Source organism: Cnephaeus nilssonii, assembly GCF_951640355.1.
Source record: "Cnephaeus nilssonii genome assembly, chromosome: 9".
NCBI classification, from domain to species: Eukaryota; Metazoa; Chordata; class Mammalia; order Chiroptera; family Vespertilionidae; genus Cnephaeus; species Cnephaeus nilssonii.
Window position 1 is genome coordinate 94,419,173 of NC_137080.1, and position 25,024 is coordinate 94,444,196.

A 25,024-nucleotide genomic window follows, 5' to 3' on the forward strand; every position below is an offset into this window, starting at 1 on the left:
CACCATGAGCTCTTTCACAAACTCCCTCTACAGGAGGCCTCAGCTTCTTTGGGGTTAGCTCGCTCACTACACAACTCACCTGAATAACGTTGTCTCTTTCACCAGGCCTAGTGAAAGTGGCGTGCTGTGATTCCAGCTCTCTTGAAGAGCATTGATTTTATCCCAATGCATTTGGCTGCCAACTCATTGAGTTTAGCATGTTTTGAGCTGTTGTGTCGCTCCAGACTGGCTTTTTCCATTACTGCTAAGGCATCACCACAAACTATGCACACAGGTTTGCCTTTGACTTCAACAACAATGTAATCACTTGTCCATTTCTCTTGGAAAGATCGATGCTCAGCATCAACTTTTCTTTGTAGTTGCCATTTGTAGGATGTCGGACCACTTAAATTTTAATAACTATCTAGTATGTGTGTTGCTAGCGACAGGATTATTTTGCTTTGATCACTGTTCTAATCCTGCATCTTGGATTTGGAACACATCCAACATTCGTATCATCAACTCTTGAGGTCTTTTCTGTGTTCTGTAATTTCCTTAATCTTCATTGGAGATTCAGTTTTGCCAGGATTGTTGATCGTAGATGTGTGGACAAAGGTTGGATTGGAGTTATCATTTGTGTTGACAAAGAAGTTGACAACATCGTCATCAATCATGGGAGGCAAGGTCATCAACATCGTGAGGAATCGTCTCATCTCATGTCATTGTCACCGGACCGCTGTAGTTTCGCCCAGCGTGTTAATACTTTCACAGCGTGTACACTCCCAGCCTGCCTGGCACTGACTGTCCTCTAAGTCACTGCAATACAGGCAGACGGGCCACGGGAAGCCTACAAGAAGCATACATGTCTGCCTTCATGTACTTGTATGTGCCCTGTCTATCCTGTAATGAACATTTCTTGCTTGGCCCTCAAAATTTACATTATTATTATGATTCATTTAATATAAATTTATGTTGCTATGAAAACAGCTCCTAGATTTATTGAATTTCGAGTCCCACCTGTGATTGCCTTGGCAGAACCAGACCAAATGATATTGCAGGCCTTATAATGCTTGCAGGCAAGATGTTCCCCACCTCTTATTTACTGTAATACCCTCTAGGTCAAGCATGTCAAACTCATGGCCCATAGGTCGCATGCGGCCCACAATGAATATTTTTGCAGCCCAGCCCATATAATGGTATGTAAGAAACATTTTAATAAAATTTTCATAACTTAATTTTTACAATATCCTGTTATACATAATCCTACCTAATAAAGGAGAAACATGCAAATTGACTGTACCTTCGTTATGCCCACAAGCCACGCCCACAGCCAATCAGGACAAGTATGCAAATTAACCCGACCAAGATGGCAGTTAATTTGCATATCCAGGCCAGAGCAAAGACTGAATTCAGTGTAGAAAAAAGCCAAGCACTGCAGAAGGGATCTAAGCTGTGGAAAAGCATGTAAGTGGGGCAGTGGAGAAGGGAAGAAAGCAGGCGGGGAGGCGACTGCAGCAGGAAGCCCTATTGCAGGAATCTTCCTGCAACAGGCCTCTAGTTATTAATAATGAACTACAATGTTTGCTAATGACTGATTACTATAATCGTGTTGCATTAGTTTCCCTTATGTGCCTTGCAAACAGGCGTACCATTTCTCTCCACTAATACTAGCAGCGAATATTTTAGCAGTCGATTGCCACGACTTTAGTCTTGGACTGACTTGTTTGGTGTGTGCAACAGGAAATATTTTGCTTTTGGAGAACAAGAAAAATAGGTTTATTTGTGTTACACTTATTAATTTGTGCAGTTATTCAGTGTCTGGTAAGTTAATGTTTAAGAAAAAATATTAATTTTTATTAAAATGTTCTATTATTTTATGTTAACCACTATTCATTTATTTCAACCATTTTTATTCAGCATGTCTCTATAGAAATAAACCTATATCTCTATGAAAATTGAAGCTTTTGTTTTTTGGGGGCCATATAACCTTACACCTTGTTTATTTGTCCCTTGTTAGCCTTTAAGTCTGACATGCTTGCTCTAGATCCATCCATGTTGTTGCAAATGGCCATAGTTCATTCTCCTTTATTGCTGCATACAATTAATGGACACTTAGGTTGTTTCCATGTCTTGGCTGTTGTAAATAATGATGCAAGAACATAGAGGTGCATGTATCTATTCAAATAAACCAATAAATAAACATAGAATCAAAGGCTGACGAATCTTAGAGGGAAGGGGGGAGGGGAAGAATGAAGAGATTAGTCAAACAATTTATCCTACATAATAAAAGGGAAGTATGCAAATTAACCATCACTCCGCTACGCCCACGATTGGGCCAGCAGGAGGCGCGCTGGCAGGAGGAGCTGGGAGCGGAGACTCGAGAGTGATCCCTGGCAAGCCGAGCTGGCTTGGGCTGGGGGATCTCAGGCCGCCAGGCCTTGCCCCCAAGCTGAGCTGGCTTGGGCTGGGGGTGTCTCAGGCTGCCAGGGCCACGCCCCCAAGTCGCGCGAGTGATCCCTGGCAAGCCACACCGGTTTGGGCTGGGGGTCTCAGGCCGCCAGGCCTCGCCCCCAAGTCACGCGATGGCTCGCAAGCCGCACCGGCTTGGGCTGGGGGAACTCAATGGCTCTCAAGCCCTGCCGGTTTGGGCTGGGGTCTCAGGCCGCCAGGCCACGCCCCCAAGTCGCGCGAGTGATCCCTGGCAAGCCGCACAGGCTTGGGCTGGGGGAACTCAGGCCGCCAGGCCTCGCCCCCAAGCTGTGTGATGGCTGGCAAGCTGCACAGGTTTGGGCTGGGGTCTCAGGCCGCCAGGCCTCGCTCCCAAGCCGCACGATGGCTCTCAAGTCCCACCAGTTTGGGCTGGGGGTCTCAGGACGCCAGGCCACGCCCCCAAGCCATGTGATGGCTGGCAAGCTGCACAGGTTTGGGCTGGGGTCTCAGGCCACCAGGCCTCGCTCCCAAGCTGCACGATGGCTCTCAAGCCCCACCAGTTTGGGCTGGGGTCTCAGGCAGCCAGGCCTCGCCCCCAAGCCGCGCGATGGCTCGCAAGCCGCGCCGGCTTGGGCTGGGGGGGTCTCAGGCCGCTAGGACCTTGCCCCCAAGCCGAGCTGCTTGGGCTGGGGTCTCAGACCACCAGGGCCTGGCACCCAAGCCGCATGATCCCCTGGCCGAGGCGGCTGCCTGGGCTGGGGTCTCATTCCTGCAGGGCCGGGCACCCAACTGCATGATCACCCAGCCAGCAGCAATGGCAGGGTGGTGCACCCCCACCAAGCTATCTTCAGGCCAGTGAAGGCAGCCTGGGATGGAGACGCACACCCCCACCGGGCTATCCATAGCCAGGCTGAGATGGCAGCCTGGGCAGGGGTCTCAGTTTGGCTGGGCTGAGGCAGCAGCCTGGGCTGGGGTCTCAGCCTGGCCAGGGCCCTATCCCCTGCCAGCGGTGGCAGCCTGGGGTCCCAACCATTGAGTCACACCAGCCAGGCAGATATGGAGGAATCTTAAATGTTTCTTTTTTTTATAATATATATTTTATTGATTTTTTTACAGAGAGGAAGGGAAAGGGATAGAGAGCTAGAAACATCTATGAGAGAGAAACATTGATCAGCTGCCTACTGCACACTCCCCACTGGGTATGTGCCCCCAACCAAGGTACATGCCCTTGACCAGAATCGAACCTGGGACCCTTGATTCTGCAGGCCAATGCTTCATCCATCCGCTGAGCCAAAACAGTTAGGACTGTCCAATATGCTAAAGAAAAAACCCCATCTAATAAAGAGGGAATATGCAAGGGAGGGCATTTGGGGGTGACCGGAGTATCAGGGGCTGGCAGGGAAGTGGTTAGGGGGTGATCAGGCAGGCATAGTGGTTAGGGGCAATCAGGAAGGCAGGCAGGCGAGTAGTTGGGAGCCAGCAGTCCTAGATTGTGAAAGGGATGTCTGACTCCCTGTTTAGGTCCGATCCTATGGATCGGGCCTAAACAGGCAGTCGAACATCCCCCAAGGGGTCCCAGATTGGAGAGGGTGCAGGTTAGGCTGAGACACACACACACACACACACACACACACACACACACACACGTGCACGAATTTTGTGCACTGGGCCTCTAGTATGTATATATGCATTGCCCACGGGCACAGACAATAGGGTGGTGAACGTATGGGGCAGGGTGGGAACCAGGTAGAGGCGGGAAGTGGGAGGAAATGAGGGGACATCTGTAATACTCTCAACAGTAAATTCTATTCAATACTTTAAAAAGACAGAATCATATTAAAAGTGAGGACTAAATTACAAATTGATAATATATCCAAACTAAAACAAAACAAGGAACATTGCAAAATGGCATAAAAGAAGAGTCCAGAAATTTACGACAAGATAAAATAGCTTAACAGGTATTAGTGATTGTATTGGGTTTTCTCTGATGCATAACAGATTACCACAAAAAACAGATTAAAGTAACGCACATTTATTTTTCCAATTTCTGTGAGCCAGAATCTATTCACAACTTAACGTGTTTCTTTACTTGGGATGTCATCCTATCACATTTTCTACATGACATAAGCTCATCAAAGACAATCTGTCACCTCCACCATATTACTGGTTGGAAGCAAGTCACATTTCCCATTAACTTTCAAGGCAGGAGATTATCCAGGGGTCCCCTTGGAGTGTGTCTCTTGGTTTCCTCTCTGGATTCTTGGTTCTCCTGACTCATCCTTCTTTGCAGTCGCACTTGTTCGCAGCTCAGCAGTTTATCCATCCGCTTCTTAGTGTCCTTTCTTTCCAAAGGAAACTAGGGAGCCCCACAGCCTCCCTGTTTGTGCTGTCTACAATTAAGTCCAGGAAGAAGTATGTCTTCAAAACTGTCTGAATTCTGTGGATTTTTGAACTTCACTCTATTGGACAAAAGCCACATCTATTAATATGTTTGAGGCAATCACTTTTCTATGTTGGTGGTGCTGAGAAGTCTGAGGTACAACTGAGAAGACTGCTGAGGCACATGTTCAATCTGAGAGGATGGTGAGACGCACCTTCAACCAGAGAGGATGGTGAGGCATAAATCTCCTGAGTGGATGATGAGGCCCACTTGCAATCTCCTGAGAGGATGGTGAGGTGCACATTCAATCGGAGAGGATGGTAAGGCGCACCTTCAATCTCCTGAGGGGATGGTGAGCCTCACCTTCAGTCTCCTGAGGGGATGGTGAGCCTCACTTTAATCTCCTGAGGGGATGGTGAACATCACCTTCAATCTCCTGAGAGGATGGTGAGGCGAACTTTTAACCTGAGAGGATGGTGAGGCGCACCTTCTATCTCCTGAGAGGATGGTGAGACACAAGTTCAATCTCCTCAGAGTATGGTGAGACCCACCTTCAACTGAGAGGATGGTGAGGGGCACTTTCAAACTGAGAGCATAGTGAGGCACCACATTTAATGTGAGAGGATGGGGATGTGGACGTTCAATATCCTGAGAGAATAGTGAGGCGCACCTTCAACCTGAGAGGATGGTGAGGTGCTCCTTCACCTGAGAGGATGGTGAGGCGCACCTTCAATCAATTCATAGGATGGTGAGGCCCTCTTTCAACCTCCGTGGATTGTGAGGCACACCTTCAAAGTGAGAGCAAATTGAGGCGCCACATTCAATCTGAGAGGATAGGGAGGTGAACTTTCAATCTCCTGAGAGGATAGTGAGGCACACCTTCAATTTCCTGAGACGATGGTGAGGTGCCCCTTAAGTCTCCTGAGAAGATGGTGCGTTGGACCTTCAATCTGAGAGGAGGGTGAGGCACAACTTAAACCTGAGAGGATGGTGAGGTGTTCCTTCACCCTGAGAGGATGGTGAGGTACTCCTTCAACCAGAGAGGATGGTGAGTCATACATTGAATCTCCTGAGAGGATGGTGAGGCGAACTTTCAACCTGAGAGGATGGTGAGGTGCACCTTCAATTTCCTGAGAGGATGGTGAGGCGCACCTTCAACCTGAGAGGATAAAGAGGTGCACTTTCAATTTCCTGAGAGAATGGTGAGTTGAACCTTCAACATGAGACGTTGGTGAGGCGCACCTTATATCTCCTGAGAGGATGGTGAGTGAACCTTGAACTTGAGAGGCTCTTGACACGAAACTTCAATCACTTGAGAGGATTGTGTAACCAACCTTCAAACATAGAGGATGGTGAGGTGCACCTTCACGTGAGAGGATGGTGAGGCACACCTTCAATCTACTCACAGGATGGTGAGGCACCCCTTCAATCTACTCACAGGATGGTGAGGCGCACCTTCAATCTACTCAGAGGATGGTGAGGCACACCTTCAATCTACTCACAGGATGGTGAGGCACACCTTCAATCTACTCACAGGATGGTGAGGCGCACCTTCAATCTACTCACAGGATGGTGAGGCACACCTTCACCCTGAGAGGATGGTGAGGCGCACCTTCAAAATGAGAGGATGGTGATGTACTCCTTCAACCAGAGAGGATGGTGAGTCACACCTTCAATATCCTGAAAGGATGGTGAGACCCACCTTCAATCTCCTAAGAGGATGGTGAGGCACACCTACAACCTGAGAGGATGGTGAGGTGCTCCTTCACCTGAGAGGATGGTGAGGCACACCTTCAATCTACTCATAGGATGGTGAGGCCCTCTTTCAATCTCAGTGGATTGTGAGGCGCACCTTCATCTGAGAGGATGGTGAGGCGCACCTTCAAAGTGAGAGCATAGTGAGGCGCCACATTCAATCTGAGAGGATGGGGAGGTGAACTTTCAATCTCTTGAGAGGATAGTGAGGCGCACCTTCAACCTGAGAGGATAATGAGGCACACCTTCAATCTCCTGAGAGGATGGTGAGGTGCCCCTTAAATCTCCTGAGAGGATGGTGCGTTGGACCTTCAATCTGAGAGGAGGTGAGGCACCTTAAACCTGAAAGGATGGTGAGGCGCTCCTTCACCCTGAGAGGATGGTGAGTCGCACATTCAATCTCCTGAGAGGATGGTGAGGTGAACCATCAACCTGAGAGGATGGTGAAGTGCACCTTCAATTTCCTGAGAGGATGGTGAGGCGCACCTTCAACTTGAGAGGCTCTTGATGGGCAACTTCAATCACTTGAGAGGATGGTGTAACCAACCTTCAAACGTAAAGGATGGTGAGGTGCACCTCCACCTGAGAGGATGATGAGGCACACCTTCAATCTACTCAGAAAATGGTGAGGCCCACTATCAACCTCCTCAGACGATGGTGAGGCGCATCTTCAATCTCTTGAGAGGGTGGTGAGGCGCACCTTCAACCTGAGAGGATGGTGAGGCACACCATCAAAATGAGAGGATGGTGACGTACTCCTTCAACCAGAGAGGACGGTGAGTCACACCTTCAATATCCTGAAAGGATGGTGAGGCCCACCTTCAACCTGAGAGGATGGTGAGGTATACCTTCAATCTCAGAGGATGCTGAGGCTCACCTTCAATCTCCTAAGAGGATGGTGAGGTGCTCCTTCACTTTGAGAGGATGGTGAAGTGCACCTAAAACCTGAGAGAATGGTGAGGTGTTCCTTCACCCTGAGAGGATGATGAGGCACACCTTCAATCTCCTGAGTGGATGGTGATGCAAACCTTCAAACTGAGAGGATGGTGAGGCACACCTTAAATCTCTTGGGAGGATGGTGAAGCGAACCTTCAACCTGAGAGGATGGTGATGTGTACCTTCAATATCCTAAAAGGATGGTGAGGCCCACCTTCAACCTGAGCGGATGGTGAGGCGCACCTTCAATCTCCTCAGAGGATGCTGAAGCACACCTTCAATCTCCTGAGTGGATGGTGATGCGAGCCTTCAAACTGAGAGGATGGTGAGGTGCACCTTCAACCTAAGAGGATGGTGATGCACACCTTCATCCTGAGAGGATGGTGAGGCGGACCTTCAATCTACTAAGAGGATTGTGAGGTGCACCTTCAAACTGAGAGGATCATGAGGTTCTCCGTCACCCTGAAAGGATGGTGAAGCACACCTTAAACCTGAGAGGATGATGTGGTGTATCTTCACCTAAGAGGATGATGACCTGTCCTGTGTAGGGCTCTTTCCAGTACACCCTGCCCTCCTCCTCCTGGGAAAGAGGTTTTAGACCTCGGGTCTAAAGAATGAAAAGGGGACGCTGACTCCCGGGAGGGAAGTGGGGAGGAGCCCCTCTCCTAAGCTTCACCTCTCTCAGCACCCCCTTCCCATGGACCATGCCGGGTCTGATTTCAGAAAGTTTATTACAAAATGAGGAGGGATGTGTGAGGAAGATTCACTCGTCATAGAATTTCGGCAGCTCATTGCCCAAGATCACTCGATGGTCCACGCCGGCAGCTGTAATAGTGACCAGGTAGATGACACCCCCACTAGAGCCGTCCCTGTTCATGGCCAGAGTGATAGCTGCAGAGGGTTCAAGTGTGACAGAGGGAGAGAGAAAGGCTTACCTTCAAAAATCATTTCCTTCCCTTCCATCCACAAGCCTACTGCCACCTTCCAACTCCAGGCCCATGTCCTAGAGAGGCGAAGTTAGTGGTGCGCTAATAACCATCTTAAAAGTAAAAAATAAACAAACACGCCCTTCACATGGAACACCTCCTAATGTCCATGGTCTTACTACTCCTACCAAGATTCCTGTCCAGTTGTAAATAGCTTAACAGCAGCTCCCAAATCCTTGACTACTTACCAGTTGGCTCTCGTGGACCAGCCTGAGCCAGCTCCAGCTCACCACTGCTTCTTACGTGCCACGTTTCTTAGTTTGCTCTTCTCTGAACAGTCCTGGTTCATGCCTTTTGTCCTGAAGTCCCATCTAGTTCAGCATTTGTCTTGCCTCCTTTCACTATCAAAAGTGTCCCAGTCCAGATATTAAATTAAATGGCCACCCACATCCTCCTCTTCCTGTTTCCCTAGGCTACACCCTTCTCTGTAAGAAGCCCTCCAGGTGCCTTGCCCTTGGCAAATTACCCTCTGTGGTGAAGTGCCTGCACTCCTCAGGGGCCATGCCGCGCTTATACGCTGCGTCCACGTAACCGTAGATGTAGGTGCTGCCGGAGCCACCAATGGCAAAGGGCTGTCGAGTCAGCATTCCTCCCAGGGTTCCATACACCTGAGGGGAGGGGGGAGTTACCCTCAAGTCAGACCAAAGAAGCATCAATTCTGTTCTTGCCACTGGGACAAGCAGGTGGCCTCCAGGCTCTGCAGTGAAGGCCCGGCATCTCTGATCCCCGTTGGAGGAGACTGCCCGGTGCTTTCAGGCAGTGTCTTGGGAACTCACTGCTAGAAGGACACGCCCACCAGCTTCCTCTCGAGGGGACTGGGGCACCCCAAGGGAGGGAGTGCATTGGGAGAGACCCACCTGGCCCCCTGCACATTGGTCCCAGCCGGCTACCATGAGGTGAGCAGACAGTTCCTCCCGATACTTGTAGCTAATATTTCTCACCACGTTTGCAGCAGCCAGAACGAGGGGAGGTTCTTCCAGTTCCATCCTGAAGGAAACGTTAGGAAGAGGATCAATGCACTCTCCTGAAGTTCCACCCTCGTGCGCCATCACCACCCTCCCTGCCAAGGGCCTCCTGAAACCCAGAGCTGCCATAGGGCAAACTCCACTCCCCACCCGCTGTGCAGGAACCTGAGCCTCACACCTCCATGGCCCCTCCTTTGCTCGCACCCACCACTCCCCAGTGATACAACCTGCCCTTGTGGGTGAAAGCAGATAAGCCTCACTTCTGCCCAATGACCTTGGCTCCACATGGGTGACCCGATCCACAGGCCACCTCATCATTTTCTTCCTCAGTATTTACATTAGGATAGGGATTTACAGTTCGCAAACTGCCTCCACAGATGTAATTTGATTCTCAAAATAACCCTACAGGCGTGGAAACCAGCGTGGAGGGACCCAGGCCAGGTGAAAGCTAATAAAAGCAGCAGTTCAAACCGGAGCCTCTTGTTTTCCAAGGCAGTGCTCCCGCGCACCGGGCGCACCAGAGCTTCGCCGAGCCCACTGTCCATTTCCGCGGCAGCTGCCCAGGAGCATTGAGAAAATGGCTGGAGGAATTACTGAGAAGGAATTGACCGATGGGAGTTGGGATTGGAAAGACGAGGCCCCACTGGGTCCAGGATTGGGATTGGGAAGACGAGGCCCCGCTGGGATTGGGATTGGGAGTTGGGATTGGGAAGATGGACTTGGGATTGGGAGTTGGGATTGGGAAGACGAGGCCCCTCTGGGTCCAGTTGGGATTGGGAAGACGAGGCCCTGCTAGGTCACCCGGCAACTGGCCGCCGCTACAGACCCGAGCACTGTCGCAGCGACCTCGGACCAGCCCGCCGCTGCACCGGAGCCTCGCTGAGCCCGCCGCCCAGCGAGCTTTGAGAAAATGGCTGGAGGAATTGCTGAGAGGGAATTGACCAACAGGAATTGGGATCAAGAAGACGAAGAACCGCTGGGTCCCGGGTCCAGGTGAGGCCACATGCCCCTGGGTCCGGGCGAGGCTGGGACCTGGGTCAGGGTGAGGCTGATCCCGGGTCTGGGTGAAGCCGAGCGCCCCTGGGTCCGGGTGAGGCTGGGTCCCGGATCCAGGCAGGGCCGCATGCCCCTGGGTCCGGGTGAGGCCACGTACCCCTGGGTCCGGGCGAGACCAAACCAGAGGGAGTCGGACCTGCATTACCACCATTTGTCCACCATCCAGAGCTGAAAAGTCAGTGCTGACATGTACACATAAGTAACTGGTGGACATTGAAATTGGGTCTCAAAAGAACTGTTGGTCCAGAAAGAAACTCACTACAGACTGGTTCATTTGCCTGTCAGCATAACTATTATTGCTCATCTCACATTCAGTTCTTATAAGTATATTTCTAGTAACACATGATCTCACTCATCTAGGGGAAATGATGAACAACATAGACTGATGAACAAGAACAGACCCAGAAACAAGGAGGCATCGATCGGACTGTCAGGCCTCAGAGGGAGGGGAGGGGAGGGGAGGGGTAGGGGGGAGAGATCAACTAAAGGATTTGTGTGCATGCATAGGAGCCTAAACAATGGTTAAGGACAACAGGGGGGTGGGGGCATCCGTGGGGAGGGGTGTGGGATTGGAATGGGGGGATGAGGACAAATATGTGACACCTTAATCAATAAAGAAATTAAAATAAATAAATAAATAAATAAATAAATCTTTATTGTTCAGATTAAAAAAAATAGTAAGCTAAGAATGATGATATTTTTATAAATTTTTCTTTGCTATTAACCATCTTGAGGAAGCTATGTGTTCTATGGAACATAAAATAATGTGGATCTAATCCCATATGTTCATTTTGCATCTGAGGAAACTGGCCAGGAGGGAGAAAGACACAACTAGTTCAACACGCGATAGGTGAGAAACCAAGATACCTGTTTTTCAGGCCCATCTTTTCATTCTCAAATCTCCATCCCTATCCCCTGCTCAGACCCTGCTCCTTTCAGGGACAGGTAGAAGTATTCAGGACCCATGAATTCAGAGACCTCAGTACCCACCCAATATCTTATAGCGACCTTTCTGAGAGGCTAACTCCATTTCTCCAAAGCTCAGTTCACCAGGCTCTGCACGAGTGGGTAAGAAACATGTGTATTTGGGGCCATTCGCTTCCTTCCAAAGCATATACCTTCACTGGTACTTACCCTGCGGACACCCGGGAGTCAGAACCCACCACCACGCCCCCATCAAACTCTACCGCCATGATGGTTGTCTGCAGAGAGAGAGGAGAGGATGTCAGAGCAAGAGGAGCCTTGATCCCCTCTTGTCAGAGGCGAGGAGACATTCCCAGAGAGAGCGGGGACTGGCTCAGGGTCACCCAGAAGTTCAGGCCAGAGCCCACTCCATCCTTCCATTGTGTCTCCTGGCTGCAGGGGAATGCCACCGCCTGGCCCTGGGACAGCACAGGAGGTACAGGTACCACAGCATCAGCCCCACCTTCTGCGTGGGGTTCTTTTCACTGTGAAGAGAGAGGTGGGGGCGAAGCTCCTAGAGGCAGAAGTTTGGCTCAAGGGAATTGCAGGCTCCATCACAGGTGCCTGAGCGTGCAGGTGTGGGAGACCTGACCGAGCAAGCCACCATGATCTTGGGAAACAAGCTCAGGGCTTTTTGGGCCAGAATCCTTCACTCCACACCTCCTTAATCAGAAGCCAGCACTTACATGGGGAAACAAGTGGGGAGGGGGTGTTGGAGGTCAGCAGGGCCACGTTTCAAGGAAGGAGGAAAGCAGCAAGGAACACGAGGTGGGTGAGAACAGATTTCATTTAGGGATTTCTGAGCAAGAGGTACAGAGGCATCTGGGGACTCGGGGAGAGATCTGCACGGAGAGGATCTGACCAGAGCGTGCGAGCCTTTTCCAGCTCAAGAACAGAAAGGAAGGCAGAGTGAAGGAGTGGACCCCTGTAGAAAGCTACACGTTTTCTACGTTTGTTGAGTTTGAAAAAGCCTTAAAGGTCCCTGGTTCAATTGAGAAACTGAGTCATCGAACAGGCGAGTGACTTGTCCAAGGTCACACAGTGAGTGGCAGACCCGGGACTGAAACCCAGGCCCAGCTGCCTCCCCGTTTGGCTCCTACTTCCTACTTTCTGGCTGGTCTGGCAGCGAGGGGAGACTTCTAACCTAGAAGGGGCCTCACTGCTCTTTCTCACCGCGCTGGCCTGGGGACCTGCGCTGGCTGGTTCCCCCAGGAAGACAGGGCCAGGGCCCAGGGGCAGCCTCCCCTTCAGGTTACTCCTCCAAAGAAACGAGCCCCCCGCCGCGAGTGGTGGTGCAGTCTGGGACCAGAAGCCAGCCAGTCTTGGGCTGCCACCCCCGCCCCGGGGCAGGGTCCCCCAGCACGTGCCTGGGAGTGGGCGCGGAGGGGCGCTGCGCAGCCCTGGCCAAGCAGGAGCCCTCCTGGGGAAGGCTGGGGAGGGCCCGGGGACCCCGCTATCAGGGCTGGGGCCGTGATTGCCCAGGTGCCTTCCGCCAGAGCCTGAGTGATGAGTTGGCCCTTCTCAATGGGTGCATATGCCCCTCGCCCAATGCTGTGTTCCACCCAGGGCGTTTCCTTACCCGCTGCACCTTCTCCAGCCCCTTCCCTTGGTTTAACCAGCCCCCCCCCCCCTCTCCAGTCCAGAGTGAAAGCGAAAGCGCTTAGAGCAGCTTCCCCTTGGCGCTTCCAGCTAAGAGCCACAGCACCCCCTTCTCCACCAGCCTGTGACCCCCTTCGGAATAGAAACGCTACGTGTTCATTGCGGGGACTGGGGCGCTGGGGACTACGCGCTGCCTTCTCACCCTGGGTGGTCTCCTTTCACTCTTGGTGCTTCCAAAGCTCCCCAGGCGCCCCCACCCCCTTCTGCTAACCCCCAAGCCCAGACTCATTACCCCGATGTGGACTTCTCCGGCCCGGAGTAGGTCCCCGGTAGGTGGTCCGGCCCGCAGCATCACTGCTCCCTGCTGCTCGCCGCCTGGGGCACGGAGTCCCAACTCAGGACCGCGCACAGCGCGCAGCACGCAGCCCCGCCCCTTCGCCCCGCCCGCCAGGGGGCGCCCGCGTCCACTCCGCGAGGCTGCGCACCCCGGCGCTAACCTGCGTGGGGCAGATCTGCCCGGAGACAGGTGACCAAAGAGCCCGCCCCGAGCCAGGGGCGGGGAAGTCTCCACAAATGGGTCCCGCAAGAGGAGGCAAGGGAAGGGGAAGGGGCCAGTGTGCGTGATGGGGAAGGTGGAGCACGAAGGCTGCTCCCCACAGCCTCAGGTCTGATCTCCCGCCCTCTCCCCACATAGTCTAGGCTCGCACGCTGGAAGTGGGCGGATCTGGGGAGCCGCAGCGCTTTCCTTTCTTTCCCCTAAAGGGCTCGCTTCTAGTCAAGACCTGTCAGGCTCGGCGGGTTCTGGGACTTTCCGGGAGCCCCACCCAGCCCCGTCCCGCCGGCCCGTCCACCCTCCGCAGCCCGGGGTCCCCGCGCTCGGGCGCAGACTGGGACCGCACCGGAGCCTCTGCCCAGCCGGGATGGCGGAGAGTCCCAGGCCCGGACGCTGCGCCCGCGCGCCGACGGCCAGCCCGGGGGGCCCCGCGCCCTGCGGGAGCCTCCGCCTGGCGTGGCTGGGCGCCGCGCTGCTGCTGCTCGCCGACGGGGCGCTGCTGCGGCCCGCGCTGCCCGGGGCGTCGTCCCTGCTGGTGCCCGCGGCGCTGCCGCTGCTCCGGGTGTGGGTGGGGGGCCTGACCCGCTGGGCTGCACTGGGGCTCGGGGCCCGCGGGGTCCTCAGGGCAACAGTTGGCACCACGCGTGAAAGCGGAGCGCTGGGAGGGCTGGCTGCGTTGGAGCCGCTGGCGGCGGCGCTGGGCTTGGCTCTGCCGGGACTTGCCTTGTTCCGAGCGCTGGTCTCGTGGGGAGCCCCCCCGCGACGCGGACAGCACGCGGCTGCTGCACTGGGGGAGTCGCCTCGACGCCTTCGCCCTCAGCTACGTAGCGGCTCTGCCCGCGGCCGCCCTGTGGCTTAAGCTCTCCAGCCTTGGGGCGCGAGGAGGTCCCGGGGGCTCTGGAGACGCGGTCCGTCGGCTCCTAGGCTGCCTGGGCTCAGAGATCCGCCGCCTCCCGCTCGTCCTGGGCCTGCTGATCCTCTCCTGTTTCGGTAAGGGGTTCGGGGGAGAGGGACTGACGCTGGAGGACTGGGCAGGAATCAAGAGGCATGGTCAGTGCGGTGGGTGAGTGAGTTCCGGGGAATGTGGACCAGGGGAAGGCGACCCAGCTCTGGTCCTGAGGAGACCATCCCCGGACTGGGTGGGAGCCTGGAGTCAGGACAAGAGTGTTTCTCCCCCCGCCCCCGCCCTCCGCCCCAGGCACTGCTTCCCGCCCCCCACCCTTGGCACCTGACTGCATCACCTCTAGGCTGCCTCCTCATTCAGCTCCTAAGAGCCTTGCCAGGCCGCAGGGCTGAGTTCCAGGGCAGTTTATGCGCCGCCCTTCAGGCTGCTGGCCGGGCCAGAGGGCTGCGGGCTTGGACTAGATACTGTGACTGAGGCCTCTCCCTCCCAGGTGAGATGGCCATTCCCTTCTTCACGGGCCGCCTCACCGACTGGATCCTACAAGACAGACCTGCCACTGCCTTCACTCGAGACATCGCGCTCATGTCCATCCTCACCATAGCCAGGTCTGGGGCCCCAGGTGGGAGGCTGAGAACGGGGGGTCCCTGAAAAAGAGGGATTGGAAGTTGGGGCTGCCCTCTGAAGTGCACTTCCGCAGGGCCCCTCTCTCTGAACCTGAACACACCTCCTCTCTCTAGTGCGATGCTGGAGTTCTTGGGCGACGGGATGTACAACAGCACCATGGGCCGCGTGCACAGCCGCCTGCAGGGCCGGGTGCTGCGGGCTGTCCTGCGCCAGGAAACAGAGTTTTTCCAACAGAACCAAACAGGTTTCTCATGAGACGCCTTCATTACACACCACCTGCTGGTGTCCCCCACCCCTTACCTATAGCCTTGGTCCTCTCCCACAGACATGGCCAGTTCGTATTCTTGGTGTACCCCCAGAGCTGAATATTGCACTCTATACCTTCAGAAAAACCTCGTTTCCCACCCCAGGTTTTAACATAAACTTATCCCTACATGTGTATTTAGAGAGAATTGCAAACCTGGACATTTTGAGACCACAAAGTCCAAGTGTCCCATTTTACAGAGAAGGAAGGTGAGGCCTAGAACCTACATGCTGGCACACCCATGGTCACATATGGAGAGTGATGAACTTGGGGACAGAACCCATCTCCTGATTTCCAATCCAGTGCTCGGTGGAAATCTAACGGGGTGCAGAGAACCAGAATCCTTAGCATGAAGGAGAATGAAGTCTCTTCCCTGCTAGTAACAACAGGAGGCTCAATAAGTAGCAAGGAAGACTGAACCACAGAGACCCATGAGTCTCACTCAGTTCACATGCTAGAGATCATGGACATCACTGTCTCCTGGACCGCTTTCAGCAGGACCTTGCGTTTTTCTCCGGCGGTTACATGCCCAGCGTGAGCTGTTCCTGCTCGTGTGTCCGGCATGGCATGTACAAGTTCTCTGAGGAACAGAAGTCTGCCAGAGAAGTGCCAGTCTACATGGGTGTCAATTTCTTTGTAGTTAACATGAAGGCTTTTGGCCAGACTTTGCTGCTCTAACACATTCTCCCTGCATTGAGATTCCAGAACTTCCCTCTATCCCTCCCCTCATTTCCCCCAGCATCCTTAGAACACCACGTTGACACCCCTCCCTCTGAGACCCTCACTCCCCGGGCTACTGCTAGTTCCTCCCTCCCTCTGAGACCCTCACTCCACTGTCTCTTCCCCAACCTCCGGCAGGTGCCATCACATCCCGGGTAACAGAGGACACGGCCACCCTGAGTGAATCTCTGAGTGAGCAGCTGAGCCTGTTGCTGTGGGACCTGGTGCGGGGGCTGTGTTTCTTGGGGCTCATGCTCTGGAGGTCACCGCCCCTCACCCTGGTCACCCTGGCTGCCCTGCCTCTGCTTTTCCTTCTGCCTAAGAAGCTGGGGAAATGGCACCAGGTATGTCCAGGGAGTTGGCACGAGATACACCGACCCTCATCTCCTACCTTGGTGGTCTCAGTTTCTCTCGGCTTTCTTCCTGGCCCCTCCATGGTTCTCCATCTTCATGGACTCACTGCCCCTGTAGTCCAGTTCCCAGACTCAGTGGGAGTGCTGATCTTCACATTCTCTGTATCTTCTCTTCTAACTCCTGTCCACATCTGTCTTTAAGGTTACTATCACCAATCTCGAGAATATGATCCCTACCACCCTCCCTAGTCATTTTCTTCTCTGGAACTCTTTAGTATCCAGAGGGTAGACCTGTGTCTCTTTCTCTTCTCTCCTGTCCCTCTTCTTCTTTTCACCTTTAATCTCCAACCAGGTCACTTAGGTCCAAGTGTCCCTATGGTTTTCCAACCCTGTGTGACATCTCTTGTCTATGTCTCCACAGGTGCTGGCAGCACAGGTGCAGGAATCTCTGGCAAAGTCCAGCCAGGTGGCCATTGAGGTTTTGTCAGCCATGCCTACAGTCCGGAGCTTTGCCAACGAGGAGGGTGAGGCCCAGAAGTTCAGGCAAAAACAGCAGGAAATGAAGATACTCAATCAGAAGGAGGCCGTGGCCTATGCAGTCGACCTCTGGACCTTCAGTGTGAGCACCTGGAGATGAATGCCCATTCCCTTGCCCTCGAGATGCCTTGGCTCCTCCCCTTCCCTTTGACCCTGCTGCACACTCCTCCTCCACCGGACAGTGCTTGGTTCAGTGTTCTCATCCTAGCAATCTGAGGCTCAATCACCCTACTCGGTGCTCCCTCTTTTTAGGCTAGATGGCTTCCTTTCACTGCGATACACAAAACCTACCTAATCCTCCTTTTAGGAAGATGCCATGTCTTCCAGTCCCAGGTCCTTCCTTCACTTCTCAGGGCGTGTGTAGGGAGCTCGCCTCATGCTGGGACCGTGTGGGTGGGCTAGTGAGAGCCATGAGAGTGCAGAAACCAAGTATAGGGGGCAGGGCATCTATGATGTCCTTGAAAGAGAACCAGACCAGCAATCACAAGTTCCCTGCGTGGTGATGCCATTTACTAGCTCTGTGACCATGGCCTGGTAACACACCTTCTCTGACACGGTTTCCTCATTTTAAAAAATGGGAGTGATGTAACCTTGTTTACAGGGCTCTTGATATGAATGTTAGATGATGTACATTCATGAAAGCCTTTAGTGAAGAGCAGAATGCTCCCCAACAAGGTGATAATGGTGATGGCGATGTGATGACCTCTGGCATGTGCCTAAGTAAGACTCCATGGGTCTCGGTGGTTCATTCCTTCTTTCTACTTACTGAGCCTCCTGCTGTTACAGGGGGGAAGGGACTTCATATCTCCTCAATGCCAAGGATTCTGGTTCTTTGCACCCTGTTAGATTTCTACCACGATTCCTTTTCTCTGTGGTCTCTCCACAGATCTCGGGGATGCTGCTGAATGTGGGAATCCTGTATGCCGGCGGGCAGCTGGTGACAAGGGGGGCTGTGAGCAGTGGGAACCTTGTCACATTTGTTCTCTACCAGATCCAGTTCACCACAGCTGTTCAGGTGAGGTCCTGGCAGTTTCACTCCCCCTCCCCCATCCTGTCACCATCCCTTCACTTTCCTTCCACTCTTTTCCTTTCTCACATCACATGACCTGGCAAGCAGATTAGGTGCCCTTCCCACACTCACTGTCCATACCTCCCTTCCAGGTACTACTCTCCACCTACCCCGAGGTGCAGAAGGCTGTGGGCTCCTCAGAGAAAATATTTGAGTACCTGGATCGGATCCCTTGCTGCCCAGCCAGTGGTGTGTTGACTCCTTCGGACCTGGAGGGCCTTGTTCAGTTCCAAGATGTCTCCTTCACCTACCCCAACCGTCCAGATGCCCCAGTGCTGCAGGTGCACCTCCCAGTCCACCGTGCTCCCAACTCTTCCACCCTAACTCTCTCCCTCATTCAGCCTGCTTAACCCCAGGCACAGGCGGCTCCTTCCTGACCCCCGCAAAGGCAAGATGCGCATCATCTATTCCATAAAACCACCCGAACTGAAGAGCCAGTTTGGGTTTCCAAGGAGAGTGGGCGAGGGGGCTCTCAGGGAGGAAGCGCTCGCATCTGAAGGAACTGCTGAAGGAAGATCTGTGCCTCCAGCCTCCTCTTTCCTCTTCCCCCCTTTGTGATTTGGAATGTGGTTGTTGTTTTCTCCTGGCAGCTGACACCATGGTGTGGCACTGTGGTGCTGAGTCTTTGTTCCTGTCTTTGCCTCATCTTCCAGCTCTACTCCTCTGGGAGTTATGTCCCTAGTCTGTGCAGAGGGAGGGGAGGGTGACTATATTTCCCCGTTTTCCTCATTTCTTCCCCGGGGTCAGACATCCTGCTGTGTAACAAGCCTCATGGTTAGGGCCCGGGCAACCTCTTATTGTGTGATTGATTCTCTGGCCTCCAGGGGCTGACGTTCACCCTGTGTCCTGGTGAGGTGACGGCGCTGGTGGGGCCCAATGGGTCTGGGAAGAGCACCGTGGCGGCCCTGCTGCAGAACCTGTACCAGCCCACGGCGGGGAAGCTGCTGCTGGACGGGGAGCCCCTTCCCCAGTATGAACACTGCTACCTGCACAGACAGGTGAGCAAGAAGTGGTCTGGGGGAGGGTGGGGAGCACCAGGTAAGAATATTCTCACTAAGCGTCATGGAGCTCTCAGAAAGAAGGGTTAGGGCAGTGGTCGGCAAACTCATTAGTCAACAGAGCCAAATATCAACAGTATGATTGAAATTTCTTTTGAGAGACAAATTTTTTAAACTTAAAATATAGGTAAGTACATTGTTATTAACTTAATTAGGGTACACCTAAGCTGGCCTTTGCTAGAAACTCAAGGGGCCAAGGAGCCGCATGTGGCTCACGAGCTGCAGTTTGTCAACCATGGAATTAGGGAATGATGGGATATCCTAAGTGGAGATGGGGGCGTGGTCAAGAGAGAGGGCATGTAATTTTGCGGTATGATATCAGTGCAGAATTTGAGTCTTTAATATCTATTGACCATTCCAGTATTCCTCATCCCATGACTCTTCCTCATATTTTGTCCCAGGTGGCCGCAGTGGGACAAGAGCCACAGTTATTTGGAAGAAGTTTCCAAGAAAATATTGCCTATGGCCTGACCCAGAAGCCAACCCTGGAGGAGGTCACAGTTGCGGCAGTGGAGTCCGGAGCCCATAGCTTCATCTCTGAACTCCCTCAGGGCTACGACACAGGTGCTCCATCCACGCGGGTCACCCCAGAAACCCCAATAGTCTTGCCTTTATTCATCAGTTCTTCCTGCCCCTGACAGCAGTTTGAGGTTTTAAGATCTAGTTCCTATGGCTCCTTCATCCTCACATCCTCAGAGCTCCTTCACCTTCCCAGAACCTTCCCTGTCCAGCTGTGCTCATTATTCCTTGCTCCATGACTCTGTCATATTTTGTTCTGGGTGGCTGTAGTCCTTGGTGTGTGTGCATGCGTGTGTGCATGTGTGTGCACATGGGTCCACATGTGGTTATCCAGCTGTCACCTTGTATCCTGTCTCTGCAGAGGTAGGTGAGGCTGGGGGCCAGCTATCAGGGGGTCAGCGACAGGCAGTGGCCTTGGCTCGAGCATTGATCCGGAAACCACGTGTACTCATCCTGGACGATGCTACCAGCGCCCTGGATGCAAACAGCCAATTACGGGTGAGACTGTCATCTTCTTCATGCCTGTATCCCACCGATCTCTCCTCCTTCACTCATCCTATGCTAGTTATACTAACATCATAATTATCCAAACCAGTCCTTGCAATTCTCAGCTCCTACTAGCTTCTCCCTAAGATGCCTAGAACCAGTTACAAGAGTATCTACATTCTCTGAAGCCAGACATAAGGAAGAGACTACCCTAATGTCAATATCAATGTTACTTGAGCTCATTCTATTGCCAGGCCTGCTACCAGACCCTTTGCATGAACTGTCTTACTCCTTTCTTCATTGTGAATGCTAGTGAGCTGGCCATTGCTAGCCTCTCTGCAGATGATGAAATGGAGGCTCAGAGAGGTCGAATGGCCTGCTCAATCGAAAATTCGAGTCAGATAGACTTGAATTTGGTTCCACTCTCTGCAGTTGTCTGTTGAGCAGCAGAGAGTGGAACCAAATTCAAGTCTATCTGACTCGAATTTTCATGTATTTACCACTAAGTTGTACTTCTTTAAAACAGAATATAAAATTTCCCAGTCCAGAGGGAGAGAGACTAGTGACTACCCTTAGCTCCTTTCTTACTGGCTTCACCATAGGACTCTGGCTTTTATTCTACCGTTGCTCCTGCACGTAAACGGTCCTGAACAGATGAAAGGTTTTGGAGAGAAGCACCCAGGCGGCCGCGGTCCTGGTGAGGTCTGTGGGCTCTGGAACACGAGGCCTCCCTGAGCTCTGACAGTCCCCTGTTCGCAGGTGGAGCAGCTCCTGTATGAGAGCCCCGAGCGCCGCTCCCGCTCTGTGCTTCTCATCACCCAGCGCCTCAGCTCCGTGGAGCAGGCTGACCACATCCTCTTTCTGGAAGGAGGCACCATCTGCGAGGCGGGAACCCACCAGCAGCTCATGCAGAAGAGGGGACGCTACTGGGCCATGGTGCAGGCTCCTGGCGGGTCCAGTGATCCGGAATGAAAGACTTCTCTGGGCCCTCCCCTTTTCCTGCTCGCCACAGGGGAGAATTTGGGAACAGAGAGCTCACAGAGCTGCAGAGTAGACAGGAGTGACTCCTTAAAATGTAACCCCTAGGCAATACTTGAAATTCTGCCATGCGTGATAGCCTCTCTCTTAGCTCCCCTTGAGAAATGCAGATTTCCTGGAAGAAAACCCGGTTTATAACTCCGCTGTGACTGGGTTTACAGCCAGAGTCTGTGTCTCACACTGAAAATGAGGAGAAGCATTTAGAATCTACGTAAAGGAAAGATCAGCTACTTTCCAACACGAGCAAAGGCATATATATATTACTTATGAATACCCTGTGGATTGCTTGATATTTAGAATAAAATCGGTGTTTTGTACTGCGTTTCCTCGTACCAAATGGCTCTTGGACTTTTGCAGCGCACTTTTCAGGAGCCGGGTGACTTCTCTAGCATCCTCGTGGTTCAAGCCACAGTGAGCATCCTCTCTCCTCAGTGTTCTACTCCCTCTGGTCGCCCCACGACCTCCCCACCCCCCATGCCCGCCCCCAAGGGTGGACCAGAATGGGAAGCGCGCTCCGAGGCACTAGCCGCAGCCATGGGAGCCCGGGCCTCTCTGAGGTGGAAGACGGAGGGCGAGCTGCTGCAGGAAGCGCCAGGGCGCGAGCGGAGGAGCTCACCCTTCACCACCTCGCAGCCCAGCCCTGGTCCTGTGGGGCTCAGCCGGCACCTAAGAGGCACTTGCCTGGGAAATCTCAGCTTAGTGGCCGGGTAGTCTGGTGAATCTCTCCCAATCAGAGAGGGATATGGCCAGTGACGTCACAGTTGCTGGGCAGATTAGGCCAACACAGGTTGCAAAGAGAGGCGGGGTTTAGAGGAGTTAAACTCAGCAGTGCCCGTCAGGCAGCAATCACTCGAGGAGGTGCGGGCAGAAGGGCAGCCCTTGTGGGTGGCTGCAGGTTGGGGGACCGTTGAACCGGGAGAGGCCCCAGGAAGGACCACGTGGGCAGGTCCAGAGACTGCGCCCTCTCCGTGGTGCCCTCCCCCACGCGCTGCGAGTATCTTCTGTTGCCCCAACACCCGACTTCCAGACTCAGAGCCCCCGCTACTCCTGGGCCTCCCACTTTCATAAAATGGTGCTCAAGTGGACATCCCTCCCCACCCGACGTGACCCCGCCCCGGCCTCTTGCGGACTTCGTTTTCCCCTCCAGGCTACGCCTTTACAGGAGGCGACTCCCGCCCGCTCCGTAAAAGTCCGCAGAGGATGCCCGAGCCGGCGGGGTCTCCCAGGAACCCCGTCGCCCAGGGGCTTTCGACGCCGCTCCGTCTCTTCCTCCCTCTCTCCCCACCGCCTCGCCCCCATCGCTCCCGCCGTCCTTGCAGCGGGGGCGGAGGAGCCTGTCCCCAGCACACACCTGCCCCCCCCCGCCCCGCACCCCCTGCTTTCTTCGGAAAGGGCAGGGGGACGTGGAAGACATTCTGGTTCCCTCCCCTTCGGGCTGCGGGCTTTCGCTTTCACTTCCTCTGCGCGAGCGGCAGCTCTCCGGGTGCTGGCCGTCATGGCGCTGCTGGAGGTGTGCGGAGCCCCCCGAGCGCGGCCCGACGCCTGGGCTCTCCCCCTCTCGGAAGGCCGGCCCGGCTCGGACCCGGGACACTACAGTTTCTCCTCGCGATCTCCGAGCTCGCCTCCTTCCCTTCCCGGCCATTTCCTGGTGGAGAGGGCTGTGGACCATTCCCTTCAGTGTGGTTGGGGAATCTCTGTACCTTCTGGCTAGAAGGCCCTCAGCCCTCCCTGGGAGGGAGCCTCCTGCAGGAGCTTCACTGCCCCTTTCTCTGCCTTTCCTCCCGCCCAGCCCCCCGAGTTCCTCCAGGCCCTGCGCCGGGACCCGGAGAGCAGAGTTCAGATCGAGATGGCCCATGGCACCACCACCCTGGCCTTCAAGTTCCAGCACGGAGTGATCGTGGCCGTGGATTCTCGGGCCTCGGCTGGGAATTACATCGGTGAGTGGCCGGTCCCCCCAGACCAGCTCCGGGGCCCTGGGCCCTCCTCCCAGCAGGGCCCGACCTCTGCACCCCAATGGAGGCCGGTATTGACATAGGGCACACAGGGAGAGCTGCGGGGTCATTCCTCTCTCAAACCCCACCTCTTCCAGCCACCTTAAGGGTGAACAAGGTGATTGAGATCAACCCCTACCTGCTTGGCACCATGTCCGGCTGTGCGGCGGACTGTCAGTACTGGGAGCGTCTGCTGGCCAAGGAGTGCAGGTAGGCGGCCTCAGTGTGGATCCTGGGCCCTGCAGATCACTGCTCCTCACCCTTCCCCCTGCCCTCTAAGCTCTCCCCTCACCGCCCTGTCCTCACCAGACTGTACTACCTGCGGAATGGGGAGCGCATCTCAGTGTCAGCAGCCTCCAAACTGCTCTCCAACATGATGTGCCAGTACCGGGGCATGGGCCTCTCCATGGGCAGCATGATCTGCGGCTGGGACAAGAAGGTGGGTGCGCTCATTCCCCACATCCCCCGCTGGTGACGAGAGATTGGTCCTCGTTGTACCTCCCCTTGCCTCCCCTACAAGGTACGTGGCACGTAGAGTCCTCGGTTACAGAGCTGTCGCTGCGTGTCCACGGCCATGTCTGGGTCCAGATGGGGACCATGGTTTCATAAGCCTGTCCCTTTTGATAGAAGAGCTGATGCCACGTTTGTTCCTCCCCCTCCGAGGTGCTATGATTGTTACTTACGTGCCGCCCTGGCTCACACGCCCCTGTGGTAAATTCTTACTCTTTTGTCCACTCTCTATGGGTCACATTTGAAACTGCGTGTGACCAGCAACTCCCTCTCCGTCTCCAACCCGGACCCTTCTGGCATCCATTAGGGCCCTGGACTCTACTATGTGGATGAAAATGGGACCCGGCTCTCAGGAAGCATGTTCTCCACCGGCAGCGGGAACTCCTATGCCTATGGGGTCATGGACAGTGGCTACTGGCTGGATCTCAGCCCGGAAGAGGCCAATGACCTGGCCGCAGGGCTATTGTTCACACCACCCACCGAGACAGCTATTCTGGAGGCTTAGTCAATAGTAAGAGACCAGTGCTCCCAGCCCTGGGCCTGAAGGGGGGTTGACATTGGGGGTAGGGGGGAGGGGGATGGGAGGGGAAGGGGAGGGGAGAGGGGGTCTTCAGAGCCAGAAGAGGGGCACTGGAGTCCAGTAGCAAGGGCTGTGATGTGTGCTGTTGTCACGGCCTTCAGCATAACATCATTAATGGGACTTGCCTGAGCGGAGGGTGACCCCCAGTTCTTTTCCGTCCGCCCGCAGTGTACCACATGAAGGAAGACGGCTGGGTGAAAGTGGAAAGCACAGATGTCAGCGACTTGATGCACCAGTACTGGGAGGCCAAGCAGTGACCGAGGCAGCTGGGCAGGCCCCTCTGGGAAAGCCTGCCACCTGGGGCCTGAGACAGCTCACCCTCTAGGAGAAAGAGGGCCTAGCCCCAGCCCAGGAGAGAGACCTGGCGGCAGGGTGGGGCAGGCTGTCCTTTGTGTGTTCTCTGTGTCAAGGAGCACCCCCCCCCCCCAGCCATCTGGTTGCCCCACTAAGTACAATAAAGGAAAATGTTGTAAAGCCTCTGTGTTGTGGCTGTGAGGTGGGGGCGCGGACAGGAAAGAAAGAAAAGCTTTTCCTTAGAAGACAGACTCAAACCCCACTTAAGAAATGGGGCCCCCGTGCGCCCCCGGGGCCGGGTGAGGCCGTGCACCCTTGGGTCCGGGTGAGGCCACGCGCCCCTGGGTCTGGGTGAGGCTGGATCCCGGGTCCGGGTGAGGCTGTGCGCCCCTGAGTCTGGATGAGGCCGCGCCCCTGGGTCCGGGCGAGACCAAA

General features: G+C 54.3%; 3 protein-coding genes across 3 annotated transcripts; 2 read left to right on the plus strand and 1 right to left on the minus strand.

The window, feature by feature from the left end:
• Positions 1–8,066: 8,066 nt before the first annotated feature.
• LOC307104681 (proteasome subunit beta type-9-like) lies at positions 8,067–11,684 on the minus strand. Its single transcript, XM_079779687.1, has 4 exons — positions 11,622–11,684; positions 9,324–9,453; positions 8,933–9,074; positions 8,067–8,371 (listed from the first exon to the last, which is right to left on the minus strand). The coding sequence occupies exons 1-4, from the start codon at positions 11,678–11,680 to the stop codon at positions 8,244–8,246; spliced, it is 459 nt and encodes a 152-aa protein (XP_079635813.1). The 5' UTR covers positions 11,681–11,684; the 3' UTR covers positions 8,067–8,243.
• Positions 11,685–13,969: 2,285 nt separating this feature from the next.
• On the plus strand, positions 13,970–21,164 carry LOC307104752 (antigen peptide transporter 1-like; the record flags this gene model as incomplete). Its single annotated transcript, XM_079779841.1, is given in 12 exon segments — positions 13,970–14,356; positions 14,358–14,592; positions 14,997–15,111; positions 15,244–15,374; positions 16,293–16,498; positions 16,929–17,126; positions 17,931–18,059; positions 18,206–18,394; positions 18,938–19,111; positions 19,573–19,735; positions 20,052–20,188; positions 20,936–21,164. Coding segments are annotated over 12 exon segments (2,277 nt in total). The 3' UTR covers positions 21,149–21,164.
• Positions 21,165–22,685: 1,521 nt separating this feature from the next.
• Positions 22,686–24,703, plus strand: LOC307104839 (proteasome subunit beta type-8-like). Its single transcript, XM_079780036.1, is given in 7 exon segments — positions 22,686–22,862; positions 23,004–23,151; positions 23,304–23,415; positions 23,515–23,644; positions 24,023–24,161; positions 24,164–24,226; positions 24,464–24,703. Coding segments are annotated over 7 exon segments (834 nt in total). The 5' UTR covers positions 22,686–22,709; the 3' UTR covers positions 24,553–24,703.
• The last annotated feature ends 321 nt before the right edge of the window (positions 24,704–25,024 follow it).